General features: G+C 42.2%; 1 protein-coding gene across 1 annotated transcript in view; it reads right to left on the reverse strand.

Annotated features, from left to right (window-relative positions):
* Window positions 1–926: 926 nt before the first annotated feature.
* The window catches only part of TGFBR2 (transforming growth factor beta receptor 2), a 61157-nt gene continuing 37454 nt past the window's right edge, over window positions 927–24629 (reverse strand). The window contains exons 5-8 of the mRNA XM_042043475.1: window positions 18637–19436; window positions 14276–14417; window positions 6482–6609; window positions 927–3309 (exon numbers count right to left, since the gene is read on the reverse strand). Coding sequence (XP_041899409.1) covers window positions 3130–3309; window positions 6482–6609; window positions 14276–14417; window positions 18637–19436 — 1250 coding nt within the window. The 3' untranslated portion in view covers window positions 927–3129. The remainder of the gene's footprint in view (window positions 3310–6481; window positions 6610–14275; window positions 14418–18636; window positions 19437–24629) is intronic.

Genomic DNA, 24629 nt, shown 5'->3' on the forward strand with positions numbered 1-24629 from the left:
AGCAAGCACAGCAATGGACCCGGATGCCCCTGCCATTGACTTATGAATGAGGACATGTGGGTGCTTCTTTGAGGTATCCACACTTGAAGGTTCAAAAGGAGATATTCAGTGCAGCCAAGTATGAGGGCCAGTGGACGTTTTGGCACGAAAATTCAATCATTGAAAAAATGGTGATGTCTGGAGCATCTCAGATGCCAATATCAGGCACTGGTGGACTGCACCCTGTGCAAAGGCTTAGATTCAACCCAAGTGACATTCAAGGCAACTCAAAGAGGGCAGAGGGAAGTATCTTGCTCTTTGTTTATTTGGTGCCTCTGTTCTGCTTGTCTTCCACGGGAGGGGTATCAGCTTAAAAAGGTAGAGAGCAGTAACTGTAAGGCACAAGCACATTAATCATGCACTTCTCAGTGACACAGATCTAGTGGGTTGCCTTCTGGTTCACTTAAATAACAGCACCAAAATGACTGGGGTCTAACTACGGCCTTATCATAGAACCATAGAATCCATTAGGTTGGAAAGAAGTTTAAGATCATGGAGTCCAACAGCTAACCCAAAACTGCCAAGTCCGTGACTAAACCATTTCTGTAAGAGTCACATCCACATTGAGACCTGAGCAAACCAGAAGCAGGAAAGCATCAGCTGTAAACCCTTTCTCCATCCCTTCCTTTGAGACTAGTGAAGGTGTAACAGTGCAGGAGCTAAGGGGCCAGCAAGTTTGGCTATCTGCTAGTGCTGCTCTGCTGAAGGGCAGGGCAGAGACTGGGGGAAGGAGTCATTAGCAAAGCAGGACACATGCACACTGGACACACTGAGCATGACATTCAGGACCCTGGTGGGAAGGAACGGACTTGAATCATTTTAGGATAGGGTTCATTTTAGGAAGAGCCCTCTCCCTATCCTGGATGCTCCAGAGATGAGAGACTAAATTGAGTTGGTGTTATTTTATTTGCTCCAATAAACATTTGATTTATACAAAACAAGACAAAAACCCCCTCAAAACAGTTTACAAAGCAAGTTAAGTGTTTGAAACTTTTGATATACAAGAGTATATATTGCTCACATTCCTATTTCATACATGATGTACAGGTGAAGTATTCCTTAAAAGAATAAAAATTTTCCTTTACATGTAGTGTTAAAAAACCCCATAAAAACGTCAGTACTGTCAGGAACTATTCATCACCATTCCCTGACCTTCTGTGTGGATGGAGGAAGAGAAATGGGCCGTGACCTTCCACCTGCCTGGATGCACTCCCCACCCACATCTCCTACCTCTGCCTATGGCCCTACGAGTTTACAACATTGCATCCCTACAAAATTGCCATAGTATCCTCTGACCTCCACTGAAGTTGTGGAGATTTTGCCCAACTCTGTTTAAATATTTCTGAGCAGTTTGGTTAAAATGCGGAAAAAAAAAAAAAAAAAAAAAAAAAAAAAAAGCACTTACAAACCCATTTCAAATAAAGTATTTGCCATCATAAATCATCATAAATCTTAACTCCTATTTGAATAAGCATGATTCCTATTGACTTGCATGGCAACATCTTTGAGAGGAATATTGATATTTATCTGTCAAAGGTGTTTAATAAATCACACCAGATATATCTGTCCAGGATTGGTTTCTGCTGGTTGAATTTCTAACTTGCAAGGCCTGCTGACATGCTATGAGGAAGAGAGAAGTGGATAAATCACTGTAAAACACCTGAAGACAAAATTTTTAGCACTTATTAAACACATTGCTGTCATGTATATAGGCCCAATGTGATGTCAACTGTCTTAAGCATTTTGGGGAACTGAAAGAATGTAAGCAATGAGGGATCCTGTTGAAAAACTCTTTGTTTTTGTTTTTTTTTATTCTGTGAATTGCTGACTTGCTGAGGCAGCCCTAAATGCAGGCAATGCTGAGGGCAGGATATGCCATTAACCTATTGCTATGAAGCTTTCCGTCACCTCCAAGGTCTTTTTGCAAAAATAAAGGCACCAGCTGTTGTCTCTTACTTTGGAAAGCACAGAACAGAGTCAGACTGTGGTTTGTCCAGCAATCAGACACACATACAGGGGAAAAAAAAAGTTTGTTCTTACAGCAACACAATCAAGGTAAAAGAAAGTGAAAAAAAATAGTATTGCCTGCACTCAGAATGCACAGCAAATATAAAACATCTGCTTGGATTGTTGCTGGCCCTGTCCTGTTCTGTATGGTTTGGGGGTGGGAATGGGAGGAAGGGAAAACTCATCCTGCTGGTATTTTGCAACCTGCTTACAAGCAGCACGAATTCAAAGCAATAAACATACAACATTAATGAACTCTGTAACAAAACACACATGTGAGAAGGACCAAAACTCCTCACATGCCTGCTCTGGGACACTTTGAGGACTTGAGTTAAGATGAGAGGGAAAAGACATTCCTGAACCTTCCACAATGTGCTGCAGACAGGACCATGTAAGTACAACTGCAAAGTCAAATTGGCCTGTCTGCTGTGAGCCTGCTCCTGCAACTATGAACAGCAGGACCACAGCCAGGTGGTCACAGCATGTGCTTTGAAAGTCATCTTCTTATTGCATTTTATTTCTATTTTTTGGCAGAATGCTTAGTGCACAATTGCTGGTGTGGTGCTATACCAGTCTCCCCAGGCTCCTTCCCTAAGGAGTGGGATTTCTAACGCACTGGTCATTTCCTGGAAGCACTTTTTTTTAACAACTTTTTTCCCCCCAGGACATAGCTGTTTATAGATATATAGATAGATATATATATATACATACACACACATTTTATAGCTATATATGTATATATATATATATATATAAAAATAGCAATTTCATAGTTATATACAGGCATTAATAAAGTGCATAATGTTATTGGCTATTTTCAAATCTCATTTCCTGAGGAAGTGCTACCATACATAGCTCCTCCTACGACATGGTGCCGGCTGCCAGTGCTAGGGTATGACGGCTACTCCCCCAGCTTTTATTTCCCCGGATACATCTCCCTGTCCAGAGCTGGAACCTAAAGGGAGTAGTGACAGCCTCAGTCCTCCAGGAAGCAAGTCAAGGCACTGATCAAGACTTCTTCCTTTGCCAAGGTGAACACGTCTAGGAGCGACTTCCCTCCGTTCCGGAGCTCTCGGGCACACGCTACTTCGCAGTGGTCACGGAACCGTCCTCGGGAATCTTCTCCTCCGAGCAGCTCCTTCCTGAGAGCCTGTCGTGGTGCTTGAGCTCGCTGAAGCGCTCGGCCACGCACTGCGCCGTCAGCCGGGCCTCGGGGTCGTGGTCCCAGCACTCGATAAGGGTTTCACACACCATCTGGATGCCCTGCAGGGAGCACAGCGAGAGCAGCCGTGAGTGGCCCAGCCACTGACAGAGCTGCTCTCTGAGAGCTGCTTTAGTGTCCTCAGAAGTTTGGGGGTTATTTCACTTGTGTCCCGGAGGTTCTTTATGGGATCTGCTGCTTCTGCCATGGGGACATTGATACCTTTTTGGGTTTTTTTAAAGAAACCCTACTACAATATTTTCATCACTTTAGTTGGTACCGTCATTTCTGGGCATGTGTTCTGATACCTTATAACAAGAACAACGGTGCTTTGGACTAGTGCTATAGAATCAGGCAGGGTTTTTTTGTTTATTAAATATGATAAGAATTCTAGGACAACATGACTTCTTGCTCAACCCATGCCTTTGCGTGCCTGAATTCTGTTTGAGTTTTTCAAACAAAATTCTGATTGCCAGCAACACTGGGCTGTACATCAGCTCTTTATGAATTCCTTGTGGACTACCTAAATCTATGTGCAAATATGGGCCACAATCCCACAAACACTTAAACACATCACTCACAGTTGGAACTGTTTAACCTTCATTTCAATTCTGATGCCAATGTTTACAGGAGCAAAAACCCAGTTGCATCTCTGTAATGCATTTCATAAACATGAGGTATTTTCCAGGAAACTGTGTTTTGCTTTATGACACTAAAAGCCCATTAAGTAGGATTTATCTTAAACTTATTTGAAAAATAACATTTCACAACACTGCATTAATTGTATAATTTACCTAATTGGTGATGTTGACTGATGTCAGTGCTAATAGCAGAGTGTTACTGTCTGTATAAAAATAACATTATTTTTCTGCTGGCATTGAAATTACAAGCAGTAAATTAAATTAAATATTAAACATTAACTTGAAATCAATAGTGCAACAAATTTCATTAAGGGGGGGTGTGGGGGTAATTGTAATATGTAAATCCATTCCAGAATTTTATCACGATGAATAATGAGTTCATTACAAAAACACGACTGCAGAGGAAGGAAATGAATATGGAAGAGCCATTACAGTAAGAACAACTTTTATGGAGTTCAAAGCAGATCCTCAGCTGCTGCAAACTGTCACAGCCCTGCGGAAACTGATGCATCACTGCATTTTAGATAGCACAATGTGAAACACTGAAGGGATTCAGGCGAAGGGAATTAAATCCACCTTCATTAAATGTTATCTGAGTGTGTTATCAAGCATCCATTTCCTTCCTTAGACTCCTAGCTGAACCCTGTTGGAGCCAGCTGTGCCCATTCTGGTGACACACAAGCACAAGTGCATGGCCCTCCTGGTTGGTGGGGTGCCCTGTGCGGGGGGCAGATTGAGATGTGGGTTTTACATATGGAAGAAATCTCTGAAATCAAATGCAGGACACCTAGGTCCAAATCCATGATAATTTTACTTGCCAGATCATTACCAGAGGTGATGAAATCCACAGTGTATCCCACAGCTCTTACCCCAGTACCTCAAGCTGCAGCTCTCCACACACTCAGCCTTGCTGTCAAGGGCTTTTAGTGCTGCTAGTATCAGATACCCAGGTGTCCCTCAAAATTCAGCATTCTTCCCTTGTTAAAAGCCCCTTCTCAATAACCCTACCCTTCACAGCTGAGTACATAAGGAGCAAGTCCCTGCAGTCCAGGAAGGAGCTGCACTCTGCCATAGTCATCAGGTGGCAGGTGTTCTCGGTTGGAAAGATGATTGATTTTGGCCAGTCACTTGGTCTTTTTTAAGTAGATGTCAGACTGATTTTAACTTCCCAAATGGAATGAAAAAGGGAGTGTTACATTGCTCCTGATGGAAACAGTAGATGATATTCTTGGTTGTGTGGGCTTTTATAAATGGTTGTGATAGTTTCCTTTTGTCGGTAAAGACCACTTAGCATATTTCATTGAGAAGTGGAATGACCAAACCTCACTTCTCTGAGTCACATTTTATCTCTACTGATAAAACTAGTGAGAGCAAAGGTGAAGAGATGCATGCCTTTGGCTTGTTTTCATTCAGTTTCATGTACTAAAAAAATCTACTATTGCCTAGGAAGTGCAACTGTAGTGCTCGTGAATGGAGGAAGCTGACAAAGTGCTTTGTGATATGCAGGGGAAATGGACTGCTAATGCACAACCTGAATAAAACCAGACTGGCTTGCTGAAGACTAATTTCATATTTCCTTAAACCTGTCAACAGCTAGGATACAACTATGACTGGTCTCCATGACAAAGTATGAGATTTGCTTTCTCTGCTTAAGAACCTCTGTAGCAGGATGGTCTGGAAATGGGGTAAAACAAGTTGAACAGTGCCCGATTTGCAAAGCTACCAATGGTGAATGGAGAAGGGGGTCATGCTGCTTTAGGTGTTAAATAATGCTGAAATCAGACTGACTCAAACATCTTGATGGTGAGGTGAAGATGTGGTAGACCTGGTAAACTGCCTGACAATAGAACGAGTGATACTACTAATAACTTATCTAAAGCTGCTGAGCTAACAGAGCTGGCCTGGAGACATCTGACTGACAGCTCCTATACCGTGTAGTACATAATTCTGATTAAGATATTTTTGTCTAGTCATTATCATAGTAAATAATTTATATTTATATTTATATAAATATATCTGGTTTGCCATCCTTAATCGTTTGAGACAAAGTTGTATAATGGTTCAATTGCGCCTATATAATCGTTAAAACGTAAACTGTTGACAAAATCTGGGGCTAAGACCAGATCCAGCCACACCTAGACTCCTCTCTGAGAAGGTGTTTAGAAAGCAAGGAGATCCTTTCTGTACCTCATGACTCAACAGGAGGGCTTCTCTAATAAATTTTGTCTGAAGCTCCCATTCTGGCTGCAACAGAGGCCCACATGAGAAGTTGTTGTCTTTGCCCCTTCAGAACCTACACAAAGTGTGCTTTAAGGGCCTAATTATTCTGTGGCTCTCTGGATGATTGTTGGATCTCAGGTTTCCAGTGTTTCTGTTTTAATTGCTTTTAGATTACACTGGTGTGCAGCAGGAAATGCAGGGCTTTGGGGCAGGCACAGTACAGAGAACTGTGGTATCTGAACCACATCAGCACCAGTGTCACTGTGCAAAGAGAGGTCCAGCCTGTTGGGCAGGGCACTGAGTTAAGGCTCAGGCTTCAGGCAGCAGCTAAATCTACAGCGCAGCTCCCACCGCTCACAGCTGGTGCTCTTACCTGATGGTTAAGCCAGGAGCTGGGGATCTCGGGTCGCCCTCTGTCTCTTAGGACATTGTCCTTCATGCTTTCCACACAAGGGTGTTCTCGCACTTTGGAGCCAAATGGGGGCTCGTACTCTTTCACTTCTGACAAGAGAAGAAGCAAACACAGGGTATTTAGCTGGGCTGTGCTGGCTCCAAGAGTGAATGGAGCTGGCTGTTCTCTGAGGAGCAAGAGCTACTGATTAGCTGCTCACTGCCACTGTTCTGCTTGACCAGCTCCAAACAAAGCAAAGTCAGTTGGCATTTTCAAAAATGTTTCAAATGTGTTTCTCCCACACACTCCCTCCCTCCCCTTTTGTTTCCTAGCCAACAAAAAAATTCTCATTTAAACCCTTCAGTACATAATAATATTAGCAACAGTCCAAGAAGCAGAGTAATCTATAATGGTTTGTGAGCCTTTCAATCTCTGCTGAGGTAAAGAACACAGGAGCTTTAAGGTGAGTTTTGCCTGAGCCAAGCTTTTGAAGAGCTAGTCACCCTTAGCTCTCCTGGAGCCCACACACACTTGCTAGGTGAAATATAAACTGAAATCTATCTAGGTCATGAGATGTGAATGTACAGATTGCTAGGATGAAACAGTTGCTTGAAAAGGACAAAGATACAGTTAAGGAGCAATGCTGGAAGCTGCCATACTGCCCTTGTTTACTCACTCCTAAGCTGCATTCTTTTCTAGAAAGTAGTAGTCTGCTCTTATTTTAGACTTCCTTCCCAAAATGGATCAGTTTTGGCCTATTATACAGGGGCACAGCTTTCTGAAGGGACCGCTGCCACTCTAGTTTTTGTTCGCATGCTGCATATTTTATTTGCTTTTCTTTAGAGAGAGAAAGGAAGAGGCAGACATATGGGACCTTTGGAGAAAACTCAAGAAATCTCTGAGAGCGGAAATATTATAGTAGATGCTGACACAGTGTAGAAAATGCTGTGGTTTCTTTGGGAACAGATGGAGCCTTTACTCACAGGCCTAATGACTTGCTGGTATCAGATAAAGATTTATGAAGTTGGCCTGTTCTTCTGCCTCTTATTTCTTTCTAGGAATTAATTGAGGGCAAGAAAAACTGAAGTGTAATCTACAAAGCAGTCTGGAGAATGCATGCGAGTGCCCAGACGATGTGTGAAGAGAGACAAAGGAGTGGAGAGACAAACCACTGTTGCCTAACGTTACAACCAAAGTTCAGCTGCATTCAGTTGCTCACTCCTCTCAAGGTGTAAAAAGCTCCAAGAAAGGTGGTAAGGATTAAAGGCCCAGAAGAAATGGGAAGAACCTCTAAAACTTGGCTTTGTTTACTTTGGAGAGCAAGGTAAGGATGGAGTCATATGATATGCTACTGAAAATAACTAATGATCAAGATAACACACGTCAGATCTGTCATGTCTCACAATAAAAACAAGGCAGTACTGAAGACAACTAACTTTGGACTTTTCTCCTTGAAGTCAAGCTGTAGATCTCACCTGTATGTGATGGCCATGAGACAAAGACTTTAAAAGGCTAATGCTTAAAAAGAATGGCCAAGTTACAATAACAAACATTTTGGAAGGGATATTAAACCTTGTGCTTCAAATGTTCAGCGTTTAGACATTCAGCTGCAAACAACTGTGTGCAGTGCAGTGGATCACCCCATAGACGCCTCCTACAGAGCTCTCCTTCCTTCTCCCTAGCCATCTGGTGCTGGCCACTGTCCACACAATGCTCTGGAGAATGGCTATAGTCCAGAAACAGAACTCCTATATTTTAAAACCCAAGTGCCAAAGACTGCTTCGCCTTCTTTCCTGTACAAGAAGGCATACCAGTTTCACCCACATTAATCTGAGTTGGAGATTACTCAGCCAAAGTAAATTTACAAGACTTCAGCCCTAGAAATGAATTGGGAAGTTGCCATCTTGCTAGTCAGACCTGCGTTACCATGCAGCGGATGCACAGTGATTATATTGCACATACCTGTATGTTCAAAGCTAACAAAAATATTAAAGTTCGCTGGGAAAATTTAAATCGCGTGACCTAGATGGCCATTTCCTGCACCATCTCCACCAGTCATGGTTTAGTTGTGGTAGTGGTCATGGACACCAGCCAAGGCTCCGAGATCTTGCAGTGTGAGAAGTCGGAGGAGTCTGAATGACCAACAGAGGAAAGTTGGTGCTGTGATACCGACTTGTTCCCTCTCACTGATTTAATCTGAAGGTTGCTCAGGTTCATGAGGTGGTTCAAGCAGGAGAAAGGAAAGCCTTTCCTGGGACCTGATAGATTCATAATACATTTTCCCTGTTTGAGAAATTGTTTATAAGTTATGAGCATTCCTCTTCCAAAGATAAAGATTGGATAGGTTTTTCACATTTGGATTTTTTGTTGCTGCTTTGTTTTTGTTTATGGTAAAGAAAGAGAAATTGAGGCCAGATGCCAAGTCACTGTAATGACTTTCTACTAATACAGTCATGCCTTCCCTCAGTTTGAAAAGCATGCGGCATCTTCTTGCTATTTATTATCATGTTTCTCTTTCCCTTGGAAAGAAAAAAAAAGCCCACTAAATCCTCATGCAGTAAGTCATCCTAATGCTGTGGAATCTCAACTGTCAGACACATTTTGCAGTAAGAGCTGGTGTTATTCATGGATCATGTTTACCTGCTATAGTAGATGTAATAGATGTCAATTTGAGGTAGGTTAAGATGTTTGTGCCTAGCTGCCTGTGCATGGCTGTATCCAGATGCTGATTCTATTTCTCATGTCTTATATGTTTCTTTTGACCTATTTTAGGCCGGTTGGGCACTAAATATGACAACTGGATGAAGTACCATAAATACGTCAGGAACCATGAACTACAGAACCTTTAGCATTCAATAATGGCAGACTTCCTTCAACTTTAACCTCCAGCATTTAATCTTCATGGTTGAGAGCTGACTTGCACTACTAACTGCTGTACCTCTAGTTTCTTTTGACATTGGCCTAGCCATAACTCTCAGAAAGGCTGGGATTGGATTTTTAGCCCCAAACAGAGACATTACTGAAAATCTATTTGTTGCATGTGATGAAAGCTTGGAAAATTTGGCTCACTTGTGGTCTTTTTCTACTCTAAGCTTTTTGCAGTGAAATTTTCTTTGGGTCAGAAGAGCATACACACAAACCCTGTTGACACTCCCTCGTGATCTGCCTTACTGATTTCTGTGGGACAGCTTCTCATGCTGGATGATGAAGACCTATTTGCAGAATCAAAGCAGGAGTGAGGTGAAAGGCCAGCAGAAATCAACTGTGAGGCACAGTCCACAGCAGTGAGCTTGTGTTTGGGAACTTCTAGGTCCCTTTGAAATGCCCCTTTATTTAGACCTTATGAGGGGGCAGAAGGGATAAATCAGTTGATAGCGGAGCTACTGTGACAACTCATGCAAACACAGTAGTGTCCTTCAGATAGTGTCTTTCTTCATGCTAGGGGAACTTGGGGAGTGAATCTGCCAGCTTGCGCTGTTGCACAAAGGGAAAATAAGGCCCAAAGCAGAGGCTCAAAAGCTATTTCACGGCCAAGTTTAAGGAGCTGTCAAATGCTTACTTCATAAATTTCCCTAGGTTTCCCTGCTAAGGGGAAGGGTGCACTGGGATGGGTGAACTCACTGAGCACAGATATCTCTTAAGTGACTTCACATCTGATGATCAAAGACACAGTCACTCTTCCATAGGTTTGGGAGTGCACGAGCCCTGCCATCAGTGTAGGCTTAGAGGATGCTCAGTCAATGCACACTGAATCCTGAGGTAGGAAAGTAGCAAACACAGAGCACATCAGTGCTTGACATGGGGCGTGGTGCAGTGACCTTATCCACTGCCACATGGCTTGTTGAAGGACATGCTACCTTACATCTAGCACTGTGGTGACACTTGGAGAATTTCTAGGACATGGGTGCCTGTCATGGGGTGATGCTGCACTGTGTGGATCTACCAGCCAGGGCTGTATGCCACTACAAGCCAGCTGCAGACATGCCCTAACTGGTCTCTGCTCCACAAAAGGAGAAATTTAAATCAGGCCCCAGCTGGAGCCACCTCAGGGCCCAGTGCACAGGCACAGCCCCGCTCTACAGGCCATCTAATTGCTCCCTACTGCCAGAAATGTCACCGCTCCACGTCAGTGTGATGAAAGCTGAGCATTTCATGAGGTACCGGATGCACAAATGTTTATCTGCCAAACTGTGGCTCTTGGCTGAGTCTTTCCAAGTAAGCATAAGATTAATCCTGATTTTATTCACATGAAACACAGCTCCAGTAAAGCAAGGCTGCCATTTTAAACAAAGTCCTGTTACTACTATACCAAAGCCAGTCACCACACCACTGCTTGAGCAACATCGCCATTTTCTGAGGGGCTTCTCTTCTCCCTTTTCACCAAACCCATGTATCCAGAAGTTCGCTTTCCTCTCCTTCTCCTCTGCCACCCCCAACAGTCCCTCACCCACACCAGTTGCAATACAAACCAGATGGTTTTCTTTTCTTTCTAGGAGGCTGTCAGAGAAATTACACTTGTCTCAGTCACCAAAGCTGTGTCACTCTGAAAGCAAGTGGTTGAGATGAAAATTGTATTTCTTGCAACGTGCAGCATCTGGTGCACAGCTGTTGTGCTGAATGAAATACCAAGTTAACAGCAGTGTGGTACAGTTGAAGTTCTCCCCAAAGTAGTATTGCTGAGTTTCTAAATATGCCTCTTAAATTATACTCTGGTGAAAAATCAGTCAACCTCGATCTTTGCCTCTGTCTCCCTTTCCCTTGTGCCCCATTTCTGCTGCTCCATATTTAGCACAACAAAGTAACAACGAACAGCATGGCCTTTCTCAAAAGCCGATCCCCACCTGCTTATTTACTACAGCAGCTTCACAGTACGGATTGTGCTGCTGGGTATTTTTGTTTAAATGTCTGCTGACTGAAGAGGCCTGGCATAGCGTGGAGGCTGTGTTTCACAAAGCTGCTGTAGTGAAAGGACCTGCCTGCATCACCTCCCACACTCACTGAACACCTGCATGCTGACAAATGAATCCCGAGAGCTCCCTTTGAAAAAGAAATCAGTCCCTGTACCTCCATGTGGCTGAATGGCAATTAGCCCCCCTTCCTCACATGCTTCCCTCCCTAAATAAAGTTGTTAATGCTGTTGCCTCGGCTTAGACTCCCATTCTTGCCCTCAAAACTGCCCTGAGCTGACACCTCAGCCAAGCCTGCCCTGCAAAGACACAGCCTAGATCTTCCAGGTTCCTTTGAAAAGGCTGTCTGCAATCAGGTCAGCCTACTCCGCCTTACATGCAAAGACATTTCTCTCACTGCCAAACAGTCTAGGAGTAAAAGAGGGGTTTGCGTGAGCAGAGGCAGCTCCTCAGGAAGGCTGTGAGGAGAGAAGGGAGTCTCACAAATGACAGATGGAGAAAGAAAGCAGAGGGGGAGCTGTAGTCATGAATCACTGTAAGGGTATTTCACCAGCTGGCTGCAAAGATAACCAGACTGCATGAACCAGGGAAAAGTCTAAGAAGGAAATTAGAGTAATGGTGCAATGCTCTTGTAGTGCAGTACCAGTGACAAGTTAAGGGATCTGCATCCTGGGAGTTGTGTTTAACTGCTTTAGACAGAGATGCTAAGTTCCAACCCCTATGGATCTGCCTGAGTGCTCCTGGGGTTCTTCTGGGGACCTCACCTCAGGAAAGATGACTGAAGTAGGGAAACAAAATTCAAGAAATGTGTTTCTGGAGATGAGAATGACTGAGGGATGAAATGAATAGGGAAAATCAGGATGTAGGTGGGGGTTAAGCATCACTTGAAAGGGGATGCTGGGCCAGAGAAATATTTCCCTTTACTGAAATGACTTCAGCTCTTCTTCTCAAGGTTATAATGGTTCAACCTCTTCCAGCTAAACATGCTGGTGATTTTCCTTCCTTATGAAACTCCCTTTATATCCTCTTTTAGCAGTTGCCTTCTGAGAACAGCAGCAATAAGATTTGCTTTTGCTACAATCTTCATTTTGCCCTACTCAGCAAATATGAACAGGAAGGGACTCAGGCATCATCAAAGACTCCACAGAAAACAGCTCATATTTATATGAATCAGGTGAGTTCCTAAATGCAAGAAACAGAGAGAGATCAAGAGACAGGGCAAAGTTCTCTTTTCTCAGGTTTTAAATCTCTTCTGCCACATTCAAAAAGTGCTAATGAAAGGCTGGGGTTGTGCCAATGCACTTAGAAACAGGCATGACCACAAGCCTTTAAATATGGATAGGTTTGCCTTGGAATATGTCAGACTGAAGTTCAGTTCCTGAAGCACCAAATGTTTTACCCTTAAATGTTTGACTAGAAAAGACTTAGGTGGTTTCTTCATGCTTTTAAGCTAGCACTTTTGGCACACATACTCGCTTTGTAGCTTTCCTGGCAGGGTGCACACAGGGGTGAATTTGTTGCCCACGATACAGCCCACCCAGCAAGACCAAATGCTGGTCAGACAGAGCAGGAGACTGGGATGGAGGCAATTCCTCCCTCCTGCACATGCACATCATGGTGCAGCCACACAGTCACTGTGCAGAGTGGCTTCAGAGACCTCGCTTGTGGTATCCCACAGATGCTGGTAGAGAAACAAGGAGCAGCTATGCACATCTTCCCCTGGGACATTGGTTTCCCTCCTGTACACTATGTTCCTCACAGCACAGTGCTCTAGCCTGCAAGACTGTCCTGTCTCTGCATCTATGGCAGCCTTCAAGGTGGAACCGTGCCAAGTCTGATGAAAAGGGAGCCTTTGTGGTTTTGGAAGAAGGATAACAAATCAAATCACAGTTGCATATCTACTGTAATATGCACATTAGTGTTACCTTTTACAGCCCCTCTCCTTTGACTGCCCGTGGGAGCCCTGAACTATGCAGCAATATTTTTTAGAATGACTGTTAGACGATTCCAGGAGGCTGAAGAATTTTATACGCAATTTTGTCTTTAGTTCCTGAAGTAAGGTGAAAAACTTCAAACATGGCAATATGTATTGCAGATATCCCAACAGCAACTTTTCTGTTTCTAGCACATACCAGTGTTGCACACTGGGAACTCTGGGTCAGCTTTAGGCAAAGCAGAAATGGAGAGTTTTGTTTCAGAAGAAACTCTGAATATGAACAAGCATAGCAGCTTTTCCTGGAGCTGTTCTGATAGTCAGTTCCAATCATTTTTATTTTGTTGCTACATTTTATACAGCAAACATCCCTTGATTTCTCCTATGGGTGATCTCTAGCAAAATCACAAAGCATGATGTGCAGCAGCTGGTGATTTTGGGCAAACAGGAAACTTTCCATATGACTATGATGCCTCTTACTAAAATTATCAGTTAGTAAATGGGACACTTAACTGGCCCTTATTAGCTCTGAGGAATAACATTCCATGAAAGAAAATGGGAATTATCACTTCTTGGGTTTCCCATTTACTTATGTTTCCAATTATTTTGTATGAGGTCAACCAGACTGAGTCAATCCATGGCTACACAAGATGTCATAGGAAAACCAGACTTTAATAATCTTTAAAACTGATCTACCTAACAGTAAATTTATCCTTACACCAGTTGAGGATCAATTTATTCATGCATTCAGTTGCTTGGCTTTCAAGCCTGCTCATGTACATGTGCATCTCATACTACTGAAGGACTGTTAATTTACAGCATCCAGATACACTAGAAAACATAGAGATAGTTAAAAAGAATCACCCTCTCCCCAGACAACCACGAGAGCACGTCTGTCTCAATACTTTTAGAGAGAAGAAAACAGACGGCACTTACCTCCGACAGCGTTACAGCGAGATGTCATTTCCCAGAGGACCAAAGCCATGGAGTACACATCTGTTTGTTTGAAGGACTCCATGTTCTCCAAGTTCATCCTGGACTCCAAAACCTCAGGGGCCATATATCTTGCTGTGCCAACCTACAGGAGAAGAGATTGGGGAGAGCTCATGAGTTGAAATTGCAATTCATGTTTTGGATTCCGCTGTGATTTAACTTCAGCTTTCACAGAAACAGTGCCATTTGACATGTATCCAAAAATTCAGGCTATACTTGGCACAGGCCATATTTTCTGCTGCCAGGGGAATCTGGCATTGTCCTGACTACCAACTTACTTGCACCTCTCTTGGTGAGGAAAAAAAAAATAGCCCTTTTTAGTTCCTTAAGCAAATAATTTTGACACTGACAAGTTTTCTCACTCTTTGGCTATTCGCAGATAAACTCTGACCTTTGGGCCTGAAGCAATTGCTGCTGACCAAGTGTCTTTCAGATGAGCAAGAACCACACTGTATTATTTTGCACAGTGTATTACAGTGTTAGCTGTTTCTTTTCATGGTAGGCTTAAAAGGAGAGTAAATGCAGGCCTGGGAGAAGAAAGCAAACACACAAATACTGAATGCAGAACCACACATTTGAATCAAAACCAAAAATCTGCCCCTTTGAAAGAACATTCTCATAAACTTTATTCATACTGAGCCATTTTCAGCAATGACTTTAGCAGCTTTGCTGAGATCTAGATTATGATTTTGCATTACAGAAGGTGAAGTTTAAAAGCCTGGTTTTATCACAAGAAAGGATTTAAGAAGAATTTTTGGATCACTCAACAGTTGCTCTCAAACAACAAACTCTTCACAGGGTAGGTAAAAAAATGTATCCCCCTTGAAAAACTGCAAACAGAAGTCTTTCATCAGGCAAAGACAGCTTCAAGTTGGAGACTAGTTAAGCACAGAGATGAACAAACACAAGTGGGTGATGCAGTAGGACACATGACTTAAACGAGCTGTTTACGCTACAGCAATCACTCCAGAGCCCAGAGGCAAGCAGGGCTTCGAAGGAACATTTCAATTACTGGGTCTGTAATTGCAGACAGCCACATAGTAAAGGCACAGTCTTGAGAGAGCCCTACGACACCCATTTTATAAGTTTCTGTAAACATGTCTTATCACCTCAGGCTCAGGGCAAATGGCAAAAAGGGGAAAGTATAATAAGAAGGAGGAAAGATCAGGAACATAGCTTTGTCATAGGACCTTGCAACAGCAGAAAACCTGTGTCAAAAGTATCCGAACGGTTGTAGGATCAAAGCCTTTATAAACAGCGGAAAAGGAAGAAGTTCAGAGTGAGCAGTCTCAAAGTTAAGTTCCCTGCTACACTGACACTGATGAATTTAAGGCCAAGCATGTAAATAGCAGCTATGCACTAAAGAGGTACTTGGGACAGTCATGTCTCAGCAGCACCGAGGTAAGCACCAACTCCCTTCCCAACACGAGACGTACATATGGAAACTCTGAAGCAGAGGTTGTTGCTACCATTAACTCCCTAGCACATGATTTCTTCCCCAAGCAGATCCCATCCAAAGCTTAAGAAGGTTACCAGTGCACATGGCCCACCCCCCACAAACCTTGCTGATTTTAACAAGAGTTAATGATGCCTAAATACAGTTCCTTCACACTGCCACAAAGTCCAGTTCTGGTCTGGCATTTCACACTCCCTTCACAGCAATGAAAACGATTTTTCAGTTTTGCAGGACAATGGAGGATGATACCCTGTAACTAAAATGCACAGAAAAAAATGCAGAGAAAAATTGATTTGAAGAATGCTATCAAATCCATCCTGCTTAGAATTTATCACAGATTCCAGTCTGCTTATGTCCTTTTATCTGCATTTATATTATTAGGTCGTTCGGTCAGAGACACTTTTTCTGTATCTTGAAAACACGTGACTCCTGAGTCTCAAAGGCATTTTTAGGTACCTAACCTCTGGAAATTTGGAGCTGGTTGCCTCTCTAGGGTCTGGATATGCTTCTTCTTTGCAAATACCTGTCTGCTTTCAGTTCTTGGTTTTCCACTTCTAGTGAGGGATCATCTCTCTTCCTGCACTGCATTATCATTTTTTGTGACATTTGAATCTTTTTTTACTGAAGATCTTACATTTCTTTCAAGCTGTTGAGAGATGTTTCATGCCCTGAGGTGTATCAGTCAGAGAGGCAGTAGATATTTCTCTTTACCTGATATGGGAAACCATCTATTACAAGGATGCTGATGCTGCTGAAGTACAGAACTGCTGGCCTTGCAGGCACCTACCAGCCCTTTGAACACAGTGGGAAGAAGGTCCAGACTTACACGGTCACATTAAGTAATGTCTACAAATATTAACCACCATAGACGGCCAAACCCAAAAGCCTGCAAAGGTTCTAATGGGGAAAAAGGTGGTTTCCAGCCTAAGGCCTTTGCCTAAGGGCACTGGCATTGTAGTCAATAATGGCTGTATCTGCATGATATGGAAGGTAGTTGGGTAGATTGGAAAGAAGACGGCTTTGTAATGCCAACAATTTGCCTTCAATATTAGTGTCTAAGGATGACCAGAAAAACAGTTAAATACTTACACTCTTACTTATTTCATAGAAAGTTCCAGGTTTTCTTGAATTAAAAATTGGGTCAGCTCCATTATACATGTTATAAAATTGAATCTCCTGGTGGCAAGGGTTTGAGTCAAAGGGTAAATTTTCGAAATTATGCATAAGGCAAATCCTGGAGCAAGACCTCTTTAATAAAAGCTACAGCACTGAAGCTGGCATGTTGGGGAATTTAAGTGGGTTGCTCTTGTGCGCCCAAAAAGAATAAGGCAGAGGTTGAAGTGGAGTCAAATCAATTGACTCATACTCCTTGTCACAGAGAAGAATGACCAGCTGGGTCACCCCCAAACAGATTCACTCAAGCTAAACAAAATAAAACAATGGGCTTCAACACCAGTGTCCAAGGACACCAACTCCAAAGCCATAACCTGTTCTGGGCAGCCCTGTACTTTGTCATCAGTGTTGGTGTGGACTGTGGAAGCGGCAGTATCAACACTATCCTCCTACTTCCACGTGTCTCTGAGCAATGCCAGAGAAATCAGCTTGCAACTTCAACCAAATATCTGTGGGTGATGACTTTCAGAGTCCTTGTCTTGCTTCAAATGGGATCAGTCTTCTGACTGACAATATGGTGTGACTTCACTGAACTCTAAAAAGATCTGGCATGCTGGAGAGAAATGATATGTAGCGGACTGGTATTTGTAGCATTTTAAATATGGCTCAACTGATTAGCAGTCACTCCTGGCTCTGGTTAATAGATCTTCTAAAAATGAGATCAGGACAGTTGCTTTTCAATAATGAGACTTTCAAAGGCAGATCTTCATTTGATAAACAACAGTAAAGCTCCTGTGAACTCAACAGAGCACCACAGACTGAAGATCTGTCCCTGAAAATGTTCTAAGCTAAAATATTAGTTCCATGTGAGGTAAAAGTCAGTTTAAATGTACAGGCATTGAGTGACCTATGTATAAAAATATAAATATAAAAATACACATATAAATGTATGTATAATTAAACTATTAGGAATTAATTCAATTAACAAATGGTCTGAATTTATACTATGGGAGTTTTCATTAGAAGAGACAATATTTAGAGATCTACGTAGTCTTAAAAGCATTCATATACATCCCCCTGGCATCCCTGTCAAGTAAATGAGTATTATCCACGCTCCTTAGTTGAAAAAAAACACAACAGGGCAATTATTTCTATTTGACATCCTTGTATTTGCTTGCATGTGGAGAATTTACCATAACGTTAAAGAGGATTCTTCTTTTGAATTTTAAAATTATTATCTATCAGCAGTTATGTGCTTACACCTTTTGAGGGCACAAGACTGACTTCACATATACTGGGATACACCAGGATGGGGTCTAGTCACACAAAAGGGTAACGGCATCAGGCATGAAAACTGTGTCAAAACCTCACAACATGAAGCAGATCCTTATTGTATTTGTGTGTGTGTGCATTGCAGCAGCACCACGAACAGCTGCTAACAAGCTCACACACGCTCAGTGTAAGCGAGAGGATGGCTGCATCATATACACATGCAGATCTCCCATCATAACAAAACCTACATTGCACTTTTCCCATTGTTGCTTTAGTGTTTAGTGCCTCTTTGTTTATAAACACATTCACATTAATTTTTAATGATTTTAACTCAAAGCTGCCACAGCAGCTTAATTTTTTTTTATCTTTTAAGGTTTTTTCATCTTTTCAGTTTTTTCATCTTTTCAGAACTGGCAGACCAACTGGTACATTACCCTCCCACCCCTTCAATCTTCTAACTTACCTGCCCACTGTTAGCCAAGTCATCCACAGACAGGGAAGGGTCCAGCCTCAGGGATAACCCAAAGTCACAGAGACAGCAGGTTAAATCATTTTTCACCAGGATGTTGGAACTCTTTAGGTCTCTGTGTACAATAGGTGTTTTGGGACGACCACAGGGTGTGTGATCACTGTGCAGATGGGCAATCCCTCGGGCCAAGGACCCACCCAGTTTCCAGAGGTCCTCCCAGCTGATAATGTGCCGTGTGAGATATTCCTGCAAGTTTCCTTTAGCGTGGAAGGCAGTGATCAACCAATACTGTTTACCAAGATCTGTCTTACGCTCCTCTGCTGTCAAGAACTGGAGGATGTTCTCGTGCTTGAGGTTTACATCTGAAAAAATGTCTTTCTCAGTTTTCCAGGAAGCATATTCTTCATAGGGGAAAATCTTGACTGCCACAGTTTCATACTGTTCTGACGTGTTTTGCTTCAATTTGGCTTTATACACTTCAGCAAATCTTCCTTTGCCAACAACTATGTCCAACTCAATGGGCAGCAGCTCTGTGTTGTGGTTGATGTTGTTGGCACAGGTGGAGCTGATGTCTGAGCGGTCATCATCTAACATAATAGCACAGACATCACTGCAGTCCTTATGCTTCTTGGGCTTAACATTCTTCTCCCATGCCTTGTTGAGTTTCCTCTTCTTGTGAGTGCGGTAGGCATAAAAGATAACAATCACAGCAACAGAAATCACCAGTAATGGGACAAGACTTATGATTGTGACTTTGGAAATTTCATCTTTCTCCTCTGGCTTATGAGGGTCATCTGTAAAGAACAGAAGGAAGGCATGCGTGAAGTCATATCATAGTTTCATATGTACAGAGTTATAATTTTTATGCAGAATGCAATACATTATCTTCACCACAAACAGCAAATAATAAAAATTGTTACTGCTTTCTTGCCTCAAAATGTTGTTTTGTATGTAGGCCTCTGCTTACCAGGACTTCCCTGTCTGCTTATTTTATAAAAAGCCAGAACTGAACGAGCAAAAACCTAATGTAATTTAGTAGCTTTGTTCTTTTCTCAGGCTTTTAATACATAATGGATGAAACCTTCACTTTCCTGAATACAATAGCCAAAGTCTCCTGTACTTATTCTGTCAATGTATTCTTGGCAGAACTGCTCCTTTAACCACTAATTACTAGAACACATTAATTTTTCTATAAATAAATAGACAACAAATCCTGTAAAGTCCCACTCGCCCAGTTATTACTCCAGATCCAGTATATTTTAGTAGGACCCCTGCAAAGCCATCTTCAGGAAGCCTGTTCACACACTGTATGAAAATATTCAGGCACAATATGTATGCTTGCATACAGACCTGAAAAACAAAACTCATGCTTTGATGTAAGTGAAAGAGTGTTGCTAAAACAAATTCAAATTGCTGCTCAGAATTGTCATCAGCACCACCCTCCAGGTACTTTTGCATGGATTTATGTATTGGAAAACTTCCTCTGTGTGTTTCTTGCTGGCTGTACACTGGTTTTCTGCTGTAAAGAAGATGTTCACTCCGAACTCCATACCTGGTGCAGAGCACACACCAACATATTCTTAGGTGGAACATGTAAGGAATAGAAGAACAACAGGGACCTATTCTAGAATAGGGATGTGTTCTGGGAAGAGTACAGATTATTATCCTAGAGGTGAGAGCTGCCCTGTCACCTCTAAAAACTACCTCCTAGTTCAGTATTTCTTAGGGAAGATAACCAGTTTAAAAGGGAACAGTTTTGTTCCGAGATTACCAGAGGGCCAGAGTTTATCTGAACCTGATTTGATTGAACACATGGAAATTTACTCTCTCAGTCTCCTTCTTCCTGTGAGTCAGATAAAACGTACTGTATCATCCTTGCATGAGGGAGGGGATTGTTAGGAAGAAATCCTGGGAGCCTAACCTGAATGGACTAAAACAACTGAAGCTGCAATCACAGTTAAGCAAGTTGCTTGTCTTGGCAGCACGATGCTCTGGTGGATGCTTCCAGCCATGTCATTGACTCAGGCTCTGTGCCTCAGGCCAAATAAGTCAATATGAAAAGGAAAAGTTTAATAAGCTCTGAAGGGAAGCTGTCACTAATTACATTAGCCCCAAGCCTCTGTTTTCCCTACTCTGTGTCTCTCAAAACAAAGGTGAGCAATGCTAAAAGGAATAAGGGTAAAAAGTTTACAATTAGAACAAAGCAGTACATCTGACCCTCCAATTTCACTTGTAATCACTTTTCCTTTGTAAACCCAGGTGGCAAGCAGCAGGAGCCATCAGCTATTCAAAGGCAGGTGATAGGACATCTGAAAAGTATATTCTTTTTATTTGGAAAAGGCTTGAATCCTGAACCAGGACGTGCTTCCTCTGCTTGGAAGGTCCATCAACCAGATGTAAGCAAGTAATTAAATCCTAGCCTCTCTCATAGGGTTTCAAGGAAGATGAAGTGCCTTTCTAGCACTGTCATTCCCAGCCAAGCACATGTCAATGACATGGACTAGCACTACCTACAAAGAATGTATTTCCTTCATTTATGCAAAAGAACATTCATGCAAAAGGAGGCAATCCCTCCTTCCAGACCTATGCAAACCACAAATCCTTATTCTCCAGTGATTTCTCTTGACAACAAAATGTTAGTAAATTTCAAACTTATTAAATTTTAAATCAAAACAATACCTAAAAGTTCATCACAGATTAAAGGCAACTCTTTTGCTTTCCAACATACTGAAGAGGGAAAAAAGCCCGCTGTGTTTGTATGGCCGTTACGGAAGGAATATATTTAGAAAGTCAAATGTCACTGCCAGTAAATAGATTTGCATTGCTTATTCCCATGTGCATTCTTTGCTTTTAGAATATCTGCTCTATTAAGAACTCGGGAAACACCCTGGTAGACGAGAACTGACTGCATTGTGGGATGGCTGTTTTGGAGTTTTGGCTGCAAGCAGGTCACAACTATGTGACACAACTGTGACCTGTAACAATCAGAGAAAATAATTTTATTGCACATTTGGGGTTCTGTTTTGCTGGTTTTGGTTTGTTTTTTCTTGACCACAGAAAAACAGGCTTGAAGTTTGGACTTTGCTCTAGGAAATGAGAAACATGACATCTGTATCATAGGATACACTTGCTCACAAAGATGAAAACTTTCTTTAGGGCCTTTGAAGTCCTTTTTCTTTGCCACAGAGCTGCAATATGTAGACCAGATATTTGAAATAACAGACGTATTTCAAAATGAGCAACAAAAGCCCCAAGATGTCTGTCTATTAGTTGTCTTTCAAACAGCTCCCCGAGTCCAAGCAGTTGGAGGTAGCTGGGTGCATGTTCAGCTCTGGGAAGAAACTCACCCAAAGTCCCTGCTCCTTTACTGTTATGGCTACCTGTGTGAGGATCTCCAATCACTCCTACAGTGTCCTAGACCAGGCTGTATTATTTTGCCCTACAGCTGAGAACTCTCCAGCAGAGTTCACAGCTCCTTCAGCTCTTCCTCTTTTTGCACAAGAGAAAACTCTGCTTGTGGTGCAGGGGAATTTCTGGGTAGAAGGGAAAAACTGTCGATGTTGCAAATGTTACTTGAAAAAGAATGCAAAAAAAAATTAATCAAAGCAGAAGCTGAGCAGTTTGGCCACTTCCCCCTGAGCACTGTATCACCCTGCAGCCCTGCTGCAAAGTGACACATCCGCTTTGGCACGGTCGCTTGGAGAAAGCAGAGAAGCAGGGGTGAAAAGCACACAGCTGCACAACCCCACCTAAAGCAGCAGGGACAAAGGCTGTGCTAATTCTCAGTATTTAAAATACTAGACAAATCCCACTCAACGCTTGGGAAGTGCAAGAACGAGCACATATCTGGGAAAACTAGTGTCAGGACTGATAAGGCTGAACTCTAAGCTTAGGAGGGGACCAAGCTGCCAGACAGGAGAGTTAAAGGGGATAGCAAGAGCAAAGAGCTGGTGGCACTGACATGTGTCCTGAGCAAGACACTTCTGGAACTGCCTTTAATTTTGACTCATGGTATGAGCAGAATCAAATCAGCCATTCCAGCACAAACTAAGAATGGGGTACTTCTCTGCAAAATCTGTGTACAAAATCAGGACAGGATCAAAATTCAGAGCACAGCTGTATGTTTGCATAGTGGCTAGCCAACATTTTATGGCTTGACTACAGGAATCTAAGAATAAATATGTTCACTTATAAATAAATACCTATGACTGAAGCCTCATAATTTAAAAAACGGGAGTGCAGCTTCCTCTTTTTGAGCAGTGGAATGAGCAAAACCTGGCTGCACAGGCAGGCAAGGAAATGGTTAAATGAAACAGCCTTTTATGTTTTGCAAACGTGCTTCTAAATAACTTTATCCACCCAGAACTATTATTTGGGTGGATCAGCCCTTTCTTAAGCTTCAAAAGAGCCTATTAATATAGCATAACAATAGAGAAGTTGAGCTAAAAGAAAGCTTCCTGTATGCGGTTTAAACTAAGCACAAACCATCTGCATAACCCTTAACACTACCTAAGCCTTGAGGGAATAAGGCTCAGGTGCCAAGGAAAATGGAAACACTGGTTTTTTTTCTGTGTTGACCCTGCAAATTTTTTAGGTTGGTCTGCATGCCTTTGATACAACTTTAGGGTCACTGAACTTTGGAAAGAGCAAGTAAAACAATGGCAATGAAATGAGGACACACACTTGAATGGCAGGGCAGCAGAATGCCCAGCCAGTACTGACAGAACTACTTCCTTGCTGTCTGCTGCTCCTGTGAGCTCTAAAGCTGCTGCCTATTCAACTGCTAGTCAAAGCCACACAGCAGGGAAAGAATACATCTGATATTAGCAGAACTCAAGTTAAATATATCGACACTGATGTATTGCAAACTTGTGCAGTGTCTTAAAAATTCCCAGAAACACGAAGTCACAAACCATGGTCCCAGCCACAGAACTGTGATCTAGTTATTTTGCAAGATCCCAAGACACAAAGCAGCCCTTTGAGCTGACTGGAGGAAAACTCCATTTTGTAGAAATTCTGAGGTTTCAAAGTTTGATTTGAATTCCACACTGGAATGAAAACCAACACTTTTTGAATGCTTTTGCTTGAACAGAATTTCTGTTCAAATGTTGCAATTTGGCAGGAGATGTATATGAGTGCTGAATCCCAGCAGTGAGCGGACTAGTATGGGTGGGGTACGGGAGCTTCAAGTTCAAGACCTGCTCTGTTTGAATCAAGAGAGAGCTTTTCACAAAATGGGAGTTTGAACCTTGCACGTGTAGTGATTTCTGAGCAAGACACTAGGAAACAAAATATGGAAAAGCCTGCCCATCTCTTTAGTACTTTCTGGATAAAAACTAGCTCCATAAAATGCTTAACTTCCAGTGAAATGAAATTTACCCTGAGCAGCTGTTTGGGGTAATTTAGTTTATCTCTACTGAAGAATCCTCAAGTGGAAATGAAATTCTGTAGCTCAATGTCTCATATACCTTCCTGATTTTGGCCTTTTTAGAATTAAAATGGCTTGAAAATCTCCAGCAGAACATTGTTTGGTGGGAAATGTTGATTTTCAAAACAGAAACTCTGCTTCTGACACTCCTATACTTTTCCCTGAAACAATCTTGAGGACAAAACTGGTCTGAAAGTGTATCCAACTTTTTAAAACTCCTGCTAGTTTTACAGGCATTGTTTTGGGGGCTTTACAGATGTGAGGTGGGAAGCTTTTTTACTGGGGGTGGAGGGTGTTTCCTTAGGAAAACAGTTGATCCTGACACAAAATACTTGGTACTGAACAAATTCAAATGCCGCACCTCAAACTAACCTGCATTTTTTTATCATGATAGTTTCTTGGAAACATTTTAATTTTTCATACTTGCTGGAGATGATTTTTTTTTTTTTCCATTTAATAGCTTTGTTGTACAGGAGATCAGTTCCACCTCTCCCTGAGCTCTATGCTGAACCAACTCATAGCAGAAGAGAGAGATTACTAGATTTTAAAACCAGAGTGG

The sequence above is a fragment of the Corvus kubaryi genome, unplaced genomic scaffold (assembly GCF_017639235.1).
Source record: "Corvus kubaryi isolate FWS band 111438036 unplaced genomic scaffold, C.kubaryi_AGA036_p1.0 37398, whole genome shotgun sequence".
In the NCBI taxonomy this organism is placed as follows: Eukaryota; Metazoa; Chordata; class Aves; order Passeriformes; family Corvidae; genus Corvus; species Corvus kubaryi.